This window comes from Macaca thibetana, chromosome 4 (assembly GCF_024542745.1).
Source record: "Macaca thibetana thibetana isolate TM-01 chromosome 4, ASM2454274v1, whole genome shotgun sequence".
In the NCBI taxonomy this organism is placed as follows: Eukaryota; Metazoa; Chordata; class Mammalia; order Primates; family Cercopithecidae; genus Macaca; species Macaca thibetana.
The window spans coordinates 126,470,468-126,491,471 of NC_065581.1; the positions used below are offsets into that span (position 1 = coordinate 126,470,468).

General features: G+C 39.2%; 2 protein-coding genes across 4 annotated transcripts in view; both read right to left on the minus strand.

The window, feature by feature from the left end:
• The window catches only part of ABRACL (ABRA C-terminal like), a 564,811-nt gene that overhangs the window by 254,954 nt on the left and 288,853 nt on the right, over positions 1 to 21,004 (minus strand). The window lies entirely within an intron of this gene.
• On the minus strand, positions 1,575 to 20,951 carry CCDC28A (coiled-coil domain containing 28A). Its single transcript, XM_050787416.1, is given in 7 exon segments — positions 1,575 to 2,142; positions 6,564 to 6,586; positions 9,581 to 9,735; positions 14,698 to 14,861; positions 18,012 to 18,211; positions 20,713 to 20,855; positions 20,858 to 20,951. Coding segments are annotated over 7 exon segments (819 nt in total). The 5' UTR covers positions 20,937 to 20,951; the 3' UTR covers positions 1,575 to 2,087.

Consider the following 21,004-nt stretch of genomic DNA (forward strand, 5'->3'; position numbering starts at 1 on the left):
CTGGGACCCATCTGGGGCCCTGTGACACAAAGGGCAAATGAACCAAGTGAATAAACAAGGTCAATCCACTGCTCTGTCACAACCCACAGGAACCAGCTTTTTGCTTTACTCTATCTCAGGACCAATCCAAGAAAAATTGCACATGACAAAGTATCCTTTCGCCCTGTCAGACCGTAGAGTACTACTTTTTCCCCTTAAATCCCTATTCTCACAACCCAAATGAAGTTTCCTCCGTGACACTGTAATTTTTAAAAGGGGTATTAAAAAGACCAATTAAATAAACTGATCAAAATACTCTGAATTCAGAAAGCCAAAAATTATTAAAATCAAAATTTGAAAAATATTAAGTCTGTCTCCTCCCCTCCCCCAATTAGGTGCTTATTTCTGTGGCCTGGAAACAAGGAGACAGAAGCATGAGCATCTTCTGCAACACAAAGGTAACCGAGCTATAAATAAGCAAAATGTGTTCTATCCATACCATGGAGTATGATTCAGCCAAAAAAAGAAATGAACTACATGCAATCACATGGATGAAGCTTAAATCCTTGAAAACATCATGCTAAGTAAATGAAACCAGTCACAAAAGGCCACGTATTGTATGATTCCATTTATATAAAATGTTTAGAATAGAAAATCCAGAGAGCTGGAAAGGAGGTTAGTGGCTACCAAAGGCTGAGGGGCTTGGGGGACAAGGAGTGACTGTTAATGGGATTCTTTTTAGGGTGATGAAAATGTTCTAGAATTAGATAGATCACAGTGATAGGTATATAACTCTATGAATCTACTAACAATCACTGAATTGTACACTTTAAAGGGGTGTATTTTATGACATGAATTATTGTTTCAATAAAGCTGTTTTTAAAAGGTGATGAAATGAATGTTTACTGAGCATTGCTGGTGTCAGCTATTGTGATAGACATCTCTCTCTCTCTTTTTTTTTGAGACAGAGTGTTGCTCTGTTGCCCAGGCTAGAGTGCAGTAGCGCAATTTCGACTCACTGCAACCTCTGCCTCCTGGGTTCAAGCAAGTCTTGTGTCTCAGGCTCCCTGGTAGCTGGGATTACAGGAGCCCACCACCACGTCCAGCTAATTTGTGTGTAGGTGTTTTTAGTAGAGGTGGGGTTTCACCATGTTGGCCAGGCTGGGTCTTGAACCCCTGACCTCAAGTGATCCATCTGCCACAGCCTCCCAAAGTGTTGGTATTACAGGCGTGAGCCACCGTGCCCGGCCTGTGCTAAGCATCCTATACACCTTTTTCACTTACTCCCCATATAACCATTACCAACTTGGTTACTGACCTCATTTTCTAGATTACAAAAAAAAAAAAACCCAACCTGAGTAAACGTGCATGAACACAAAGCTAAGTGGGGGCATAACGGGGATTCAAATTAAGGTCTAAGTAACTTTAAAGCTCACATTCTTTCATCACACCAGTATTTAAATGTACACAAGGTACAGAATTTGCAAGGAAGTTCTAGAACCTCAAATTTTATAAACAGTTTACTTGTAAGGACTGAACCCTTGTATCGCCCAGATTGAAGACTACATGGGTTTCTTCAAAACAGACAACAGAGATTAATTTAAAACAACTACTTTATTAAAAAATAGCAAATCTCACAAATACTTATTTAATTTCTTATCACTGGCCATTGGAAAACACACCAATGTGTATACGGATTGTCTAACGTAAACTGAAGCTGGGCTGCCACAAGACGCCTGTGCATCATCAGCTTGCGATCAACACTGGAATAAGTTTGGTGAGCTTGGGAAAGAGAAATCCCTCAACCCCGTCAAGAACATTAGCACAATGCATTTCAAGTATAATCCCATAAGGCAACAATATGAAGCATAGCAGCACAATCTCTGCATCACATTTCCTGATTAAGCCTTCAACAAGGCCTAGGCCTCCAGTTATGGCGAATTACGGCGAGTCACATTTACTAAAAGCAGAATGTGAAAACGATCATTGCACTTGCACTTTAATTACTTTAATTCCTTGTTGTGGAAGATGATTCTGCTACTGGATTTGGCTGGAAAAGTAAAGACTGCTGCTTCTCTTCAAACCACAGAGAGCAAACTGCATTCATTTTAGCTAGCAGAAGTATTTGGAACATCTTGTGCATCTGCCAAATGGAGTTTTTGTCTGAATTCATCAGTTAAGAAGATTTTCATTCTATAAGGGGTACTTCTTTTACATTTCTGAAAATTACATTCAGGAGCAAAGAGAAAGAGGTGTTTAAAAAAGAGATATGCTCAAAGGAAAAGCTCTTGTGTTGCTACTGAGACACTCAGATGGGGTACGACAACTTTTAAACGTAGTAAATTATAGACAGAATTTGAAGACTTTTTTTTTTTTTTTTTTTAATTTTAGAGATAAGGACTCACTTTGTTGCTCTGGCCGGAATGCAGTAGTACGATCATACTTCACTGCAGCCTCAAACTCCTGGGCTCAAGCAACCTTCCCACCTCAGCCTCCCAAAGGCACATGCCAACACACCTGGCTAATTATTCTTTGTTAGAGATGGGGGAGGAGTCTTGCTATGTTGCCCAGGCTGGTCTTGAACTCCTGGCCTGAAGCAACCTTCCTGCCTCGACCTCCCAAAGTGCTGGGATTACAGGTGTGAGCCACACCTGGCCCAGAATTATTTTTAATGTGTCAATAATCATTTTCATAGTAAGGAGCTGATTAGAGACAAATATGACAAGACACTAGATTAAAAAAACCTTTTGAGAAGACACCACTTTATCATCTTTGGGAAAACAATTCTGTTTAAAAGTCCAAAAATAAAATCATTACAGCTCTAAAATCTTTTCTATAATTCTCTTAATTGTTCCTCAAGAAGACTGGAAATAGGACAGAAATCTTGCATGGATTACTCATCCTTTCTTACGATCACTGTCTTTCATTTTTCTCACTGACCTGTATTTATCCACCTGTTACTTATTTTTCAAGACCCAATTCAATGATATGAATACTCTGAAGGCAACTAAATGCTTGCAGTACATGTATGGCAGAGGTTGCAAAAATGTACAGACATAAGCATTGCCATCAAAGACATTCTCGTCCAGTTGGAAGGCTGAGATTTAACACATGTAAAAATCAACAGATAATAATATAGGGCAGAATGCTAGGTTAAGGTACAAATGAAATCCTTTATGGAAGTGGTCAGCTTGAATGTAATGTGATAAGGAGAACAAGAAGGTGAGAGCAAATTTAGGTAGGAGGTACAACCTGAACAAAGGCATTATGATGAGAATGAACATGATGTGTTTCTTGGGCATCCAGAAAACCAGCCTGAGGGGAATGAAAAAGAACGAAAAATACAACAGCATGTACAGGTTGTGACCAAATTATTAAGAACCTTTAAAATAGTTGACATGGTTTAAATAAATTAGTAAAAAATAGAAATGGCAGGAAGAAAGTGATGTTTCAAGAATATTAATTTTGTAGCAATGCCTAAAGTTTAGAGCAACACTGTCCAATAGAAATACTGGAATCACACTTGGAATCCCAGCACTTTGGGAGGCTGAGGTGGGAAGACTACTTGAGCCCAGGAGTTTGAAACCAATCTGGGCAACATAGCAAGAACCCATCTCTTAAAAAAGATACAAACAAACAAACAAACAAAACCAAAAAAACAGCTGGGCATAACATACACCTGTAGTCCCAGCTACTCAGGAGGCTGAGGTGGGAGATCAACTGAGCCCAGGGAGTCGAGGCTGCAGTGAGCCATATCATGTCACTGCACTCCAGCCTGGTGACAGAGCAAGGCCCTGTCTCAAAAATATATATATAATATTTTAAGAACTATTTCAACATGTAATCATTATAAAAATTGAGATATTTTATGTTCTTTTAAGGCTATTAAGTCTTTGAAATGGCTTAGTGGCTACTATATTGAACAGTGCAACTCTAGACCTGGAACAGAAAATTGAAAAAGTATGGACTCAGACGATGAGGTCCTGGATTATCATGTAGAGAGTGAAGGAAGAATAAAAGCAGAACTGATGATACTGATGATGCCTGACAACTGTAATAAAGAGATGGCAAACAGACTTCATATCCAGATCCAGGCTCAGTGGCAGAGAATGCCATGTCTGATTAGCAATGTCTGCCATGGTCCTCGAAGGCATTTTAAAATATTCTTGGAGACTGAATTAACAGAGGCAGTCATGACAGAGAGGGAAATTATGAGGGGAAAGTTTAAGTACTGAGAGAACACCTATTACAGGTGAGGAAACTATGGTTGCCAGATTTTGTTCAAGGTCACATGGCTGCCTACCAAGCATTCCAAAGCCTACACTGTTGTATTATATAGGGTATTATGCTGCCACGTTTGTGGTGGCTAAATTCCACCACAGGTTGAGTCACAGAAAGTGGTAAAACAAAACAAAACAAAAAATTCTAAATGTTTAACAAAAACTCACAAAAAAGGGCTGGGCGTGGTGGCTCACGCCTGTAATCCCAACACTTTGGGAGGCCGAGGCGGGCAGATCACCTGAGTCGGGAGTTCAAGACCAGCCTGGCCAACATGGTGAAACCCCATCTGTACTAAAAATACAAAAATTAGCTGGGCATGGTGGCAGGCACCTGTAATCCCAGCTACTCAAAAGGTTGAGGCAGGAGAATTGCTTGAACCTGGGAGGTGGAGATTGCAGTGAGCAGAGATTATGCTACTGTTTCAGCCTGGGCAACTGGGCAAGACCCGTCTCAAAACAGACAAATGAAAAAACCACACAAAAGGATAGGAAATACTTAAGTGTCATGGCAGAGAAAGAATATAAAGCATTGAAGGAATATAGTAAAAAGAACTTCTTGCAGGAAAAGCCCCTTGATTAACTCAAATCTTACCCCCTTCTTTAACTCTTTCTTGACAATAATCTTACATTAATCTCTCCCCACAGTTTATGTAGCACCTTATTTTCTTCATCTGCAAAATGGAGGGCATAACACTACCTACTTCCAAGTAGGGCCAAATGAGATAATGCACATACCCTTTATACAGTACTGGGAAAATAGTAAGTATTCATGAAGATTAGCTATTCATTGCCATTACAGGACTTCTATATACTTCCCGATTTCTTTTGCCCAGGCTGGAGTGCAGTGGCACAATCCCTACTCACTGCAACCTCTGCCTCCCAGGTTCAAGCAATTCTTCTGCTTCAGCCTCCCAAGTAGCTGGGATTACAGGCGCCCTCCACCACACCTGGCTAATTTTTGTATTTTTAGCAGAGACAGGGGTTCAAGATGTTGGCCAGGCTGGTCTTGAACTCCTGACCTCAAGTGATCCACCCACCTCAGCTTCCCACAGTGCTGGGATTACAGGCATGAGCCCCTGTGCCTGGCCCCAATTTCTTAATTGTTGTTACTGCACAATTCAGCAGTTAATAATGGTTACAGACATGAGCCACCATGCCTGGCCCCAATTTCTTAATTGTTGTTACTGCACAATTCAGCAGTTAATAACAGTATGAATATAATCTTATAGCAATAATAGTAATTTTTATACATATATTTTGGAAATTTTCACATATGCATCATCACATGTAGCAATTACCCTGTATTACAGAGAACACTCTGAGATGCTAAACAATTTGCCCAAGGTTACATGATCAAAATGTAGAACCAAACTTCAAAAATTAAATCTCTACAACCAGTATCCTTTCTATGTCAATAACTGGTTCAAAGGGAATGTCTTACCTCTCAAATTATTTTATAGGCAGGATCATTTCTCATTGTTCTTTTGTACCTTACCATTGTGCCTGTTATGTTCAAAAGTACATTTTGAAAAGTTCTTAAAATAATTGCTCTCAATTTAGATGTCAAAACCTGAATATTCTACATGTGTCTTGGTGATCTCCTTTAAGTTAATCCTATAAAACACTAAGTACATTTAATTATGAAATGTCATTTCACAAGCTATGTAAGCATCCCTTGAAGCCTGCATTTTAATAATGTCTAGTTTTCAATTTAATGCACCTAAAATATCCTATGTGATGATATTAAATTAAGTATAGTATATATGTCTGAACATCTCACTGCTGGTTAGCCTCAGAATCTAAGCTTCAAAATAATTTACATAGCAACTAACCTAATCCTTAGTTCTCATGATAAAAAACAACAATTTGTCTTAAAAATTCAACAACAGTACAAAGCAAAGTAGAACAAACCAGAAGCAAAATTTCAGTGTAAAAAACAACAAGAAAATTCCATTTGGAACCCAAAGCGGGTAGGGAATGGTGCCTCAGGACTGTAATCCCAGCACTTTGGGAGGTTCAAGTGGGAAGATCGCTTGAGCCTGGGAGGTTGAGACTGTGGTGAGCCGTGATCATGGCACTGCACTCCAGCCTGGGCCACTGAGTGAGACCCTGTCTCTGAAAAAGAAACAAAAAAGAGAAAGAAAAGAAAAGAAGACCAAAGAGGAAGAGTGATGGCCCTAGGGAATAATACTATGTGTCTTTTCACCATATCTAAATAACACATCTTTCAAAAACTTGATTGAGACTATTCATCAGAAATTGTAAGTTGTAAACTTTTCACTGTTGATAGTAGGCAAAGGATACATGGAAGAATTCAATTCTTCTAACTGCAAAACAAATAAAAAAAATTATTTTTAATTTTTATAAGATCAATATAAATAATTGTTAACTATTTGTTTTTAAATAAATTATTTTTCATTTAAGCTTTCTTGTGCTGGTCACGGTGACTCATGCTTATAATCCTGGCACTTTGGGAGGCCAAGACGGGAGAATTGCTTGAGCCCAGGAGCTCCAGACTAGCCTGGGCAACACGGTAAGACCTCATCTCTACAAACAATAAAAAAATTAGATAAGTGTGGTGATGCACACCTGAGGTCCAGCTACTTAGGAGGCTGAGGTGGGAGGATTGTTTGGGCCCAGGAGTTTAAGGCTGCAGCGAGCTCTGTTAGTGCCACTGCACTCCAGCCTGGGTGACAGAATGAGATACTGTGTCGGAAAAAAAAAAAAAAAAAAAGTTTTCTGTAAATGAAAAGGCAAAGTACTAAAGAAAAAAACTTTCAAAAAATTTTCAGGCTAAAAAATTCCTTTTTGCAAAAATAATTATAAAGTAGCATTAACATGTTTATGAAACAAGAATATGAGGAGAGAGGCCAGGCATGCTCTTGCCTGTAATCCCAGCACGATGGAAGGCTGAGGGGAGAGGACTGCTTGAGCCCAGGAATTTAAGACCAGCCTGAGCAACATAACAAGACCCTGTCTCTACAGAAAAATAAAAAGAATATGAGCACAGAATGAAACCAGATTATAAAAACTGGAGTTTTATAAGTATTCCTAAAACCAGGCATCATAATCATCATCTCTAATAACAGTTTTTAAAAGAAAAAAATTGCCATTTTAATGATCAAAATATTTAAAACCATCATAGATTACAAAAAGATTTCATGTTACTCAATTTTCTATATGAGGTAGAATTCATCACCCCTTGTCTTAGTCTGTTTGGGTTGCTATAACAAACACCATAAACTGGTGGCTTATAAACAATAGAAATTTACCTCTCATAGTTCTACAGGTAGGAAAGTTCAAAATTAAGAAGTCAGCAGATCTGCTGTCTCGGGAGGGCATGAACCACTTCCTGGCTCATGCAATAGGAGGGCTTTCTCCCGGTGTCCTCACTTGGTAGAAGAGGCAGCAGGTTTCTCTTGGGCCTCTTTTATAAGGACATTAATCACATTCTTGCCCGAATCACCTACCAAAGGCCCCAACTCCTCCTACCATCACTTTCTAAGTTAAGATTTCGACATATGCTTTCTGGGGAGGACATAAACATTCAGACCACAGCATTTTTATCTTACAGAAGGAAAAATCTGAATTATAAAAACATTAACTAAATGGCTCAATGTTGTTCAGTTATAACCCAAATGCAAACACTGAACTAAACGAAGGCTTTCTGGTTTCAAATTCAGTGTTCTTTTCACTATACCACTGTTATTCTGCTAAATGTATAGCAAATTATACTTATTATCTGTTAAGAGGAAAAAAATGTAAAACATGAACTCGTAAGGCTGGGCACCGTGGCTCACACTTGTAATCCCAGCACTTGGGGAGGCCAGAGTGAGCAGATCACTTGAGTCCAGGAGTTCAAGACCAGCCTGTACAACATGGTGAAACCCCACCTCTCCTAAAAACACAAAAATTAGCCAGGCGTGGTGGTGCGTGCCTATAGTCCCAGCTACTTGGGGGTGCTGAGGCAGGAGGATGCGTCAAGTTCAGGAAGTTGAGGCTGCAGTGAGCTGAGATGGCGTCACTGCACTCCAGCCTGGGTGACAAAGTGAGACACTGTCTCAAAAAACAAACCAACCATGAACTGCAAATGGAAATACTTGCAAGACTGAATATGACAGACATGAAATAAAAAGATTATAGACTCGAAATAGTGAAAGTATTGGCATACAAGTTCCCTCACATTTACTTATTCAAAAGAGAGAAAAACAGTAGAAATTAACCCTTTTTGTCAACGGTTAATAGGGAATCTAAAACTAACGTGTTAAATTCAATTTTTATTTATTTTTGTTCCAAAAAGGATTTAAAGAAGCAAATTTAATTAACATTTCTCAGTGTAATAATCATACCTCGTGTTATGTGCTAAACTGTGTACCCTCCAAAATTCATGTTTCAGTCCTCACCCCCAGGATCTCAGAATGTGAGTAGATTTGAAGACAGGGGTTTTAAAGAGGTAATTAAGTCACAATGAGGTTATTAGGGTAGACACTCATCCAATGTGACTGGCAGGAAGAGCAAAGTTGGGCACTTGGCATAGAGGAAGAAGCCATGTGAACATGACGGCTACTACAAACTGAGAGGCCTCAGAAAAAATGCAACCCTGCCACCCTGGGCTCCAACTTTAGCCTCCGGAATTGTGAGAAAATAAATGTCTGTTGTTAAAGCCACCCAGTCTGTGGTACTTTGTTTTGGCAGCCCTAGCAAAGTAATACATATGGCAATGTACTAAATTAGCAGAAATACCAAATGTAGCTCTGTATTTAAAAACAAGTAACCACCACCTGAGTAAATAACACAAAATGTATTAATCACATCAGGAAAGGTCTTTTTGACTACTATCTTCTGTATCTTAAGATTTTATTATTTCTGTACAGAAGCAAATATTTTGCTTTCAGATTTGCCAGCATCTGTATTCTGAGAATACATGCTTAGATGTAAATATGATAACTTCCTTGGAATATATTTCTTGAAAAAAAAAAGAGGAAAGTTTTTACAACATGGATGAAACTTGAACATTAAGTAAAATAATCCACTTAGGCCACATACTGTATAATTCCAGTGATATGAAATGTCCACAATAGGCAAATCCATAAAGGCAGAAAGTAGAGTAGGGGTTGCTAGGGGATGAGAAGAGGAGAGAATTGACAGGTACAGGGTTTCTTTTTGGGATGGTGAACATGTCCCGCAATTCAACAGCGATCTGCACAACACTGTGAATATGCTAAAAACCGCGTGATTGTATAAATTAAAATAGTTCAAAAGGTAAATTTTTTTGCAATAAAATTTTATTTTAAAGAACAAAGAAAAAGAATTACACTTACATCTGAGAGAAGCCTATCCAGATTGGAGTCACTGGCTGTTTTTCTCTTATCCTCAGGAAGTTCCTCTAACTCCCCATAGAGCTCCAAATTCAAGCGAGCTAATTTCTCCTGCATTCCCCGAACATGTTCCATCTGTTCAATGGAACATTCATTTCCTTGGGAACATTCCAGAACATTAATAATGATTAGGACAGTTCAAACGAACAGCATTGAGTAAAAACACTTAAACTCTAGGTGCTCTAAAAGAAACAGGTTTTCTTTCTTCTGTAAATTAGATAATTATTAATATTTTCTGTGTTTAATAACAAATCAAATTTCTGACCAGGAAAACAATGACCAACCTAAGAAATGACCTTGGGTACTAAAGAAAATCATATAGGAAATATTTCAGGCCAGGCGTGAAATATTACAGGCTCACGCCTGTAATCCCAGTACTTTGGGAGGCTGAAGCAGGTGGATCATGAGGTCAGGAGATCGACACCATCCTGGCCAACATGGTGAAACCTAGTCTCTACTAAAAACACAAAAGTTAGCTGGGCATGGTGGCGCATGCCTGTAGTCCCAGCTATTCGGGAGGCTGAGACAGGAGAATCGCTTGAACCCAGGAGGCAGAGGTTGCAGTGAGCTGAGATCGCGCCCCTGCACTCCACCCTGGCAATAGAGCGAGACTCGGTCTCAAAGAAGAAAGAAAGAAAGAAAGAAAAGCATATAGGAAACATTTCTTTTTAAAAAGCAAAATCAGGCTGGGTATGGTGGCTCATGCCTATAATCCCCACACTTTGGGAGGTTGAGGCAGTAGGACTGCTTGAGCCCAGGAGTTCAAGACCAGCCTGGCAACATGGCAAGACCCTACCCCTACAAAAATATTTTTAGAAAAACACATTAGGTAGGCATGGTGGTGCATGCCTCTGGTCCCAGCTACTCAGGAGACTGAGGCAGGAGGACTGCTTGAGCCCAGCAGGTGAAGGTTGCAGTGAGCTATGTTCAAGCCACTGTACTCAAGCCTAGGTAACAGAGTGAGACCCTGTCTCAAAAAAAAAAAAAAAAAAAAAAAAAAAGAGAAAGCAAATCATCCCTTAAGTAGAGAAAATATGTTTTCTTCAACAGTAACATAATATGTAGAAGCAAAACAGAACCATCTAATCATGTCATTTGACAACTACCATTTTAACTGAGTGACCCAACATTTTATAATAATTTGAGTGAAATTAAGAGTTCTAGGCCCAAGTGGCTCATGCCTGTAATCCTAGCACTTTGGGAGGCCAAGGCTAACGGATCCCTTGAACCCAGGAGTTCGACATCACCCTGGGCAACATGGTGAAACCTCGTCTCTACTAAAAATACAAAAAATCAGCCAATTAGCCAGGCGTGGTGGCATGTGCCTGTAATCCCAGCTACTTGGGAGGCCGAGGTGGGAGGATCACATAAGCCTGGGGAGGTTGAGGCTGCAGTGAACCATGATCACACCACTACACTCCAGCCTGAGTAACAGAGCGACACCCTGTCTCAAAAAAAAAGGAAAACAAAATAGAGTTCTGGCTGGGCACGGTGGCTCACACCTGTAATCTTAATACACTTTGAGAGGCCAAGGTGTGAGAACTGCTTGAGTCCAGGAGTTGAAGACGAGTCTATGAAACATGGCAAAACCTCATCTCTATAAAAAATACAAAAATTAGCTGGGTGTGGTGCTGTACGCCTGTAGCACCAGCTACTTGGGAGGGTGAGGTGGGAGGATGGCTTGAGCCCAAGGAGGCTGAGGCTGCAGTGAGCTGTGATCGTACCACTGCACTCCAGCCTGGGTGACAGAGAGAGACTCTATCTCAAAAAAAAAAAAAAAAAGTTCAATAACGACTTCAAATGTGAATCATTTTGCCAACCAATTATGTATTCTTCAAGAAATATTAATAAAAATATTTATGAAGCATGAAAAATGTTATGAAGCATAAGCAACACTATGTAGTATTTTTAATTGTATATACAGTTGTCAAGACAACTTAACTGCTAAAGGATAGGTCTTACATTATGTATTGACCAAGAGTCCTCTGAAGTGACATTATCTGCCCAGAGCAACTAATTTATACACATAACATATTATCTTTTCATTCAGTTTAAGTACAGACTCTGCAATCCCTTGACAGTATAATTTTTTCAAAAAAAACCTTTCTATTTTTCCTAAAGGTACTATACAGGTAAAATATACCTCAGCTAAAGTTGAAGTACAAATCCTGAATAAATATGAATTAATGTAAATTATACTAGTTTCCTCTAGCCAGCTTTATAACATCTTCATAAATAGACTATACTATATTATGTTAAGGACAACTAATGTTGAAGCTAGTTATGGCTCTCTCAAAATCGTCCTTTCTTCACAGTAAAATATGTCATATTTCCTCTATTTTAGTCACGATTTTCAACATTAGTAACCTGGAAGGTCAAGTGGAAGAAACAGAAATATCTCAAGACATGTGTTTGTGTGTATGTATGTTTGTGTATATGTATGTAAATGTACAGTAAAAATATAAAGAGGTAGAAATCATACGGGAAAAGATGAGAGTCGGAGGACGGATCAGGGTGACCCACCATGAGAACAATAGAAGCTTCAGAGGCTAAAAAGGAAGAGATGGAAGAAAAATAATAAACAATAGAAAATATGTTACGTGAGATGAAAGATGAGTCAGCAGATATGAAGGGCTCACTGATTCCCAGGCAGATTGATGAGAAAAGACACAGTCCTAAGCATATCCTGGAAAATGCCTAACCTTTAAAGATAAAAGAAAAACATCTTTTAATCATCGAGACAGAAAAATATAAATTACCTGCTAAGAAAGAATCTGACTGGCAATGGAATTCTCATCTGCAACACTTATTATGAAGAGTAATCAGTAGGATAACAGACAAAGACAAGAAAGGACTTCAATCCAAAAACACAGAGGCAACATAGAGTAGGGGAGGAACGGTACTGGGAAAAAGCAAAGACATGGAAGTGGTCCAGAGATTACATCTCAAGGGTAGGAGGGAAGAATGGAAGAGAGGGGAAGTGAAAATACTCTGAAGATACCGCCTTACTGGGATGGGCTGAAGCAAGGAGGTAGGGGTACAATAAAGTATTTTGGTGAAATAAATAATGTGCTTTTAATGTCTTCTTTTCAAATATTAGCATAACCAAGACTGGAAACCCAGAAACTATGAAAAAAAAGATACAGACATGTTTGAGAATGCAAAAAGTAAAAATTTTCACAAAGTTAAATATACCATAAACAAAGTGCACAGACACAACAAATTTGGTAAACAAAAATAAATACATAATAGAGGTCAGAGGGTTAGTATCTAAAACATAAAGGGCTCTTTACAAGTGACAACAAAAGGATAAATAACCAAGTAGAAAACTGACGGAAGGTCCTGAAAAGGATCTATCAAACAATCTACCAAACACACATGGATCTTCAAACTCAATTGCAATAAAAGACATCTCACTTAACACCAAGAGACAGGCAAAAATTAAAAGACGAATAATACCTACTGCTTGGTGGGAATTCAAGGAAAAGCATTCTTTCATAAATTGTTTATGGAACCTAGAAGTGCAGTATTGTTTTTCTTTGCAAAGCAATCTGCATACTTCTATTAAAGTTAAAATTACATATATACTTTGACCCAGCAATCCCACTCATGAGAATCAATCCCAGAAGAATAGAAGCACCAGCCTAAAGATCTATGTAAAAAGATGTTCACTACGCCATTGTGTTTGGTGGCTCAAAATAAGAAACAAAGTAATGCCTCTCAATAGGGACACGGTTGAATAAACTAGAGTATATTCACAACTTGGAATATTATGTTGTCATTAAAAAAGAATGAACTAGAGCCATCCTAGGTGCATTAGAGAGATTTCCATCAGATATTCTTTAGTGCAGGAAAGCAAGATACAGAATATCTTATATAAGATACCATTTGTATTAAATAATGAAAATAAAAATATGAAAAGATATATACCTGGATTGTTAACAAATGGTTGGGATGAGGGGAAGTGGAAGTAGCAGAAGGGATAAGGGAGGGAATAGGGAAGTCAAGTAATAAAAACATGGGGAAGGGAAAGAATACTTTAAAAAATCAATACGTATGTGGACATTTATGCATTTGTATAAGATTATGCATCTTCTAAAAAACTGGGGGGAAGTTAAAAAAAGTTTTTAAAGATTATGCATATTATTGAAATTGCCTTTTAAAATATTGAGAAATAGGCCAGGTGTGGTGGTTCATGCCTGTAATCCCAGCACCTTGGGAGGCTGAGGCGGGCAGATCAGGAGGTCAGGAGATGGAGATCATCCTGGCTAACATGGTGAAACCCCATCTCTAGTAAAAATACAAAAAATTAGCCAGCCGTGGTGGCACACGGCTGTAGTCTCAGCTACTTGGGAGGCTGAGGCAGTAGAATAACTTGAACCTGAGAGGCGGAGGTTGCAGTGAGCTGAGATCGCGCCATGGCACTCTAACTTGGGCGATAGAGCCAGACTCTGTCTCAAAAAAAAAAATTGGGAAATAATCTTATCATTAGAAAAAGCTTACAAATAAGTTCCAAACTGCACATGAAAAATCTATCTTTTGGGAACTCTGTGACTATCAAAAAATACCTATTCAGAATTTTTAATGGAACAATCAGTTAACTATTCTTATATCCTCATGAAAAAAACAAGAAAACTGGATTCTTTTAATTCCTAACTTTAAATCAGGAATCCTGGGAAAGAAACAAGTTTAAGCTTAGGAGGGTAAGGGAAAATGATCTTGATACTTTCAAAATGAAGACACTAAGTCTAAAATATTTTAACTGACCAAGACTGTCCCTCTTATTTGTTAAACCTGCAAGATACTTATTCCATAATAGCAATCCTACTTTAACATTTCAACTAACCCTCCCTCTTTAAAAAAAAAAGAAAACTTTTTCCTAGAAGTTTTAGAAGGCAAATTATATTCTAAGACAAAATCTAGTATGATTGCCTTTATGCCTGTGGGTTGTTTTTTTCTTAAAAGAAACTGGCACTTTGAAAAGAAGAGTAAAATACACAAAGAAAATAGGATGCAAACATCTTAGAGAAAAAAATAGTAGAGAAACATCTACTGCTTACCAAATGCTTGAAGTTTTCCAGAGTGGAAATCATTCAAAAGACTGAGCAGCCCTCTCTCCATCTCCTGAACATCTGAGACATCAGTGAGGAAGGAGTGCTGAATCGGAGTTGACTGAGCGCCTTTTCCCTCTCCGCCCTGAGGTTTGGTCTTTTCTTTCATCACTCTGTGAAGACGATGCAATTAACTTTAATTCTATCTTTTTAGGCTATTCTAGATTAAGCTTCTGCTGAATTTTTTAGTGAAGTAAATGGAATTTCCCTTAAAAGCCAGAAATCAAATAGTCAATACTAAATAAAACCAGAAACTCCAAGCCAGAAACCAAAAGAAAAAACAGGTTGTGAAAAACCCCAAACAAATGTATAAAATATAACTACAAAGGCATATAAAAAGTTTGATTAAAGCATTTATATAATATGCTAATTATTTGGACTGCAGAAAAGAAAACTTGTCTCTATTATCCTATGTTTTACATTTCATTTCTCAGTAAAACATATTACACCTTTCCCTTCTAAACTTTATTTGTTCCTTGAACTCTCAGTAGTTCTACAAGTGGTTATGGGGTCCCTACTCTGTAGCCGACGTTATCCACAAACACCCAGTCTAAGGAGAAGGGAAGATATTTAAATTCATAATCACCATGTAATGGAATACTAAAAACTTGTTATCATCCTTGACTCCTCCAACTTCCCAAGGCTCCTACATGCAGTCGTGAAGTCCTATCAACTATACCCACAAAATATCTAATCTCTCCAGTTCTCTCTCTCCCCTGCCGCCATCCCATCTCTTAACCAAAGCGCTTCCCAACCAGTCTCCCTATCTCTGTGTGTGATCCCTGATCTCCCTTCTCTCCCCACTGGGCAGCCAAGTCCATTTCTAAAAAGTAAAATCAGATCATATAATTTGCTTAATTAAAAATGCTTCAGTAGGCCAGGCACGGTGGCTCATGCCTGTAATCCCAACAGTTTGGGCAGCCCAGGCAGGAGGATGACCTGAGGTCAGGAGTTCAAGACCAACCTGGCCAACATGGCGAAACCCTGCCTCTACTAAAAATATAAAAATTAGCCTGGTGTGACGGCGCACACCTGTAGTCCCAGCTACTCAGGAGGGTGAGGCAGGAGAATCCCTTGAACCCAGGATGTGGAGGTTGCAGTGAGCTGAGATTGTACCCCTGCACTTCAGCCTAGGTGACAGAGCGAGACTCCGCGTCCAAAAAAAAAAAAAAAAAAAAAAAACTTTAGTAGCTTTGCATTGCCTGCTGAATATAATCTAATATCCCTAAGAAACCCTATCCTCCCTTGTCTATGCTCTAGACACTGAATCTCTTTAGTTCCCTAGAAATCCATTCTCTTATCTTCTTACGTGCTAATCCTCTGCCTACATTAGCATCCTTCCACTTACTGCCATCTTTGGCACACTACCTCCCACACATCTTCAAGTCTCAGTTTAAATGCTATTTCCTCAGGAGGGCCTTTTTGGAACCCCTAGACTAAATCAGTCCTTATTACACATGTCTGGCATATACCAGGCTCTCAAATGCTTGAGTGATGATGTTATGCACACTGTGATACAGGAAGAGAGAGAAGCAGTTCGTTCAGCCTGGGGCCAACCAGAGAAGGCTTCCTAAAAGTGATAAGTGAGCAAAGACTTAAAGAACAAGTAGCGGCTAAATAGGCAAAATGGGAGAAAGAGTAATTTATCTTTATAACCCAATGCACACAACAAATCCTGATATGGAAGTATATTCAGTACTCAATTTTTACATAATGTTGAATGAAGACACCTTCAACACGGCTGTCCTCACCACAATAACGATAAGATAAATAGGGTATACCAGGGAAGGTAGGGGAGGGGGGAAAAAAGAAACAGACTATCATATGAAAGAAGTTTAGAATAGATACATTGTGGACAGTAGGTCAATAACAGTTCTTCCCAAAGCAAGGACTGCGTTTTATATATTATATACATTATGTAATACCTTGTTACTCAAAGTGCTGCCCATGGCCCACAGAATCAATTTCACTTGTGACCTTCTTAGAAATGCTCATCTGAAGCCCCCCATCCCACACTGATGCAGAATCTGTATTCTAAAAAAATCCCTGAAAGATCCATATTCACATTTTAAATCTGAGATAAACTATTACAGAGCACAAGGTTTCAGCATGACAAACGTATTTTTTTCTCTCAAATTTAGAAGTTTTCTCCAAGTAAAGTTTCACATCATCAATTAATAACCCTCTCAGAAAACAAACACAAAAGATAAAACAAAAACCTGTTTATTCCTGCTTCAATGTTATTTCACACTCTCACTTTATGTTAACATAATTCAACAATAAAGAAAGCACACAGTGAAATAATACTATGTGCAAAGGCGCACTGTAAGTACTGTCAGGCACACAATGACGATCCAGATAGTCCCGGCTCTCAGAAGCCGACATCTACAAGAGCGTATGGAAATAAAACTACCAGTAAAAATGACAATGATACAAACAAACTGCTTTTAAAAACATAGCAAAAGGACTGATTACTTTTAAAATCTCTTGGTTTTCTTTTTCCACCAACTGTAAAGTTATTCAAAATCTGACCCTAATTAAACTCCTCCACGACAAAAACCCCATTCTGATAATTTATTTGAAGGAAATCCTCAAAACTCAAAACTCCTGTTTATCATTTGGTACTCATTGGAATACTTCTTTCAAATGTTCTCTTGTCTTTGGCTATGTCCCTTTTGTTTCCATAAAGAGAGATCTTCATCAAGGCAGTAATCTCATCTCTTATTACGTGTAAACCCAGTGGCTACAGAATGCAACAGGCATTTCCTTAGCTAACTTGCCAGGGTGAGACTGGATGTGAGTGTAAATTTATTTAATAATTAGAAAGAAGATTGACATTACACAACACTTTTTTTCTCTAAAGCTATAATCTTCCCTTCCAAATATCTAATACTATAAAATACTCACATACATGTAATAGTAACATATAACATAGTTAAACTTGTCACTTGTTTCCTTTAAATATCCTGAATGCAAATGATGTTCACCAAATATTAATAATGACTTTCTAGGTGGTAGAATTTTTGCATTTTGAATTTCTTCTTTGCATTCTTCCTGTGTTTGAATTTTTATAAAAAACACAAATTATTTATACAAAAACAATGACATCATTATTTTTTAGAAATAAAAACTGCAAGCTGGGTGTGGTGGCACACACCTGCAGTCACAGCCCCTCAAGACTAAAAAAGTGTTTTAAGAAGAAGTTGAGTCAGGACTTACTTCAATGGCATTTTACTGTGAACATGTAAAATAAAAGAATTCACCTTTTTAACTTTGGTCGCTGTGAAGTTGACTGTGATGCAGGATTTGAAAACCCTGTGCTTTTACTCACTGGAATGGCATTTTTTTTGGCATTGACAACCTGAGTACAGTGGGCACTAAAAGACTTAGGACTCCTCCTCTTCACTTTCCGCTCTTCCATTGTTTTAAGTTCCTTATTGCACCACGGCCAGCTTCTTAAGACCTAAATAAGGAAATAATACAATTATATATGTATGCTATAATATGCAAACATGAAAGAAATTCAAAGACCCATTTCACAAGTCAAAGGAGGATCAAGAATTCCAGAGGGTGCCGGGCGCGGTGGCTCAAGCCTGTAATCCCAGCACTTTGGGAGGCCGAGACGGGTGGATCACGAGGTCAGGAGATCGAGACCATCCTGGATAACACGGTGAAACCCCGTCTCTACTAAGAAATACAAAAAACTAGCCGGGCGAGGTGGCGGGCGCCTGTAGTCCCAGCTACTCGGGAGGCTGAGGCCGGAGAATGGCGTGAACCCGGGAGGTGGAGCTTGCAGTGAGCTGAGATCCGGCCACTGCACTCCAGCCTGGGCTACAGAGCGAGACTCCGTCTCAAAAAAAAAAAAAAAAAAAAAAAAAAAAAAAAAGAATTCCAGAGGGCATAAGAGAAAGTTAGAAAATGGGTCTCTTAAGTTTAATCTACTCTACTATGTACCCATAAGCCCCTAGCAAAATTGTCTGGTAGACAGTTTTGTTGTTGTTGTTTTGTTTTTTTACCATTTTCTTTATTCCCTCATCCTACAAATATTTACTGATTCTCTTCCACAAGCCAGACACTATTGTGGGCACTGGGGAGACGGCACTGAACAAAACAAGATGTTTGCCCTCAAGAAGCCTACATTTTACAAGGGGAACAATATATAAACAATAAACAAATGATCCACATAATATTCCCAGCCTGATTCAAGCTTCAGGTGGCCTTTAGGTCTCTCTTCCAAAATGTATGCTCAAGAAGAACCAACTAGATTCAAACAGATGTATAATTGTCAGGGGGATTTTAATCAGCATTTAAAAAATCAAATAGAAGCCTTACTTCAAACTACTAAACAGAAATCAGTTTCTAGCTAGGGCTAATAATGATTCTAGCATGGTGATCAAGGCAAGTTCTAGAAAATCAAACTTGTTTGTTGCCTATTTTGAATATACTTTCTCTAACCATTTCCAAACAAACATGAATTTTATGATATATATTTGGTTTTACCCGTATCAAAAAAAGTTAACAATGTGAAGTTAAAGAGGGCCCTTCCATGGGGAATATGTGTAAGGCCTCCTAGTTATCCCTACACAATCCCCTTACTTTATGTATTAATCCGCTCTATTTTCTAACATCTATCTATTTAAAAATACCCTTCCGGCCGGGCGCGGTGGCTCCTGCCTGTAATCCCAACACTTTGGGAGGCCAAGGCGGGCGGATGACAAGGTCAAGAGATCGAGACCATCCTGGCTAACACGGTGAAACCCCGTCTCTACTAAAAACACAAAAAAATTAGCCCGGCGTGGTGGCGGAGGCCTGTAGTCCCAGCCACTCAGGAGGCTGAGGCAGGAGAATGGCGTGAACCCGGCGGGCGGAGCTTGCAGTGAGCCGAGATCACGCCACTGCGACAGAGCGAGACTCCGTCTCAAAACAAAACAATAAAAAACAAGAAAACCTTTCCATATTTTATTTGCGCATAGTGTTAAATTTTTCTTAACTTCATTATTTCATGTAACGTAAGATAAAGAATTTATATGGCTATCTACCTCATCAGGTTGTAAATTGCCTTCTAGAAACATTAGGCCGTTTTTTGCATGTTGTGTTTAAGCATGCCATGACCATTCAAAAAGATTCGAACCCATGGCTGTCGCTTAAAATAATTATTTGAGAAATTCAATGAAATTTTTTTTTCTTTTGCCTGGACTTAGTGCCACTGGCACTGGAATTTAAACCACTCAGCTTAAATTGGCTGACGCTAGACAATCACAACTGGAGCTACAATACTTCCAAAGAAGAGGCTTTCTGGGAAAGGCTCCAGTGCCCAGTCTCTAATCCCAGATACCATTGGGTATCAATCCACTTAAACCTTGGCTAACAATTTTTCTTTTAAGAATAATTTTGGTAACAATAGTAATTCTGGTGTTGTTTCAACACGCAACACAAATAAAAGTCTGAAAGATGACTGAATAGAGACGATGGGATATTAGTTCTCTGAAGAGGCAAGAATCTGTAAAAATTTATGATACGCATAAACACGCTGGCCTGAAATTTCACGATGCTAATACGCATTTGGTGGTACAAGAGAAAAAAAAATCTAGGAAGTAAAGCAATGCAAATAAACCAATGGTGGTCTAAACCACAATATTCTGGGAGCCAGCACTCGCGATTTCCTCGTTTTTGGAAAGTCACATCTGTCACAAGAGCACTGAAACCCTTCTTGTATATCAAACAGCAACGAATGTTTTAGAGAACGCATAAGTAAACTGCTCATAGTTATTCACACAGTGGTTTTAAGTGCCAAGTCTCGCCTCCAAGCAGTATCCCTGGAGGTCCCTCTTGACATCACCTCACTCTCCTTCCCCAATCTGCCGAAGCGATGACCCTTCACCGCCCAGTACCCAGCAGTGACCAGAGTGGTGGGAAAGGCCTAAAGGGGCAGGTTGCGGAGGTTCCTCTGCTTCCACTACATACCTGAAGAAGGGTATTGGGACCCCCTTCCGCAACCCGCAAAGACCCGACAGCCTCAGAAGCCACCGCCGCAGCCACAAACACAGCCCCGGTCACATCCCGGGACCCGCGCCTCGGCAGCTGCCTTTGTTTACGGAAGTGACGTGGAGGCACGGCCTCCATGCCCCAAGCGGAAGCCCCGCCTTTTCCTGCTCCCCCAGTGTCACTCTTGTCTCCGCCCTCGGCATTTCATTGTTTCGCGTGTCCTGCCTTTAGCTGTAACTCCAGCGGGCGTGGAAAGGAAGACCTATGGTTG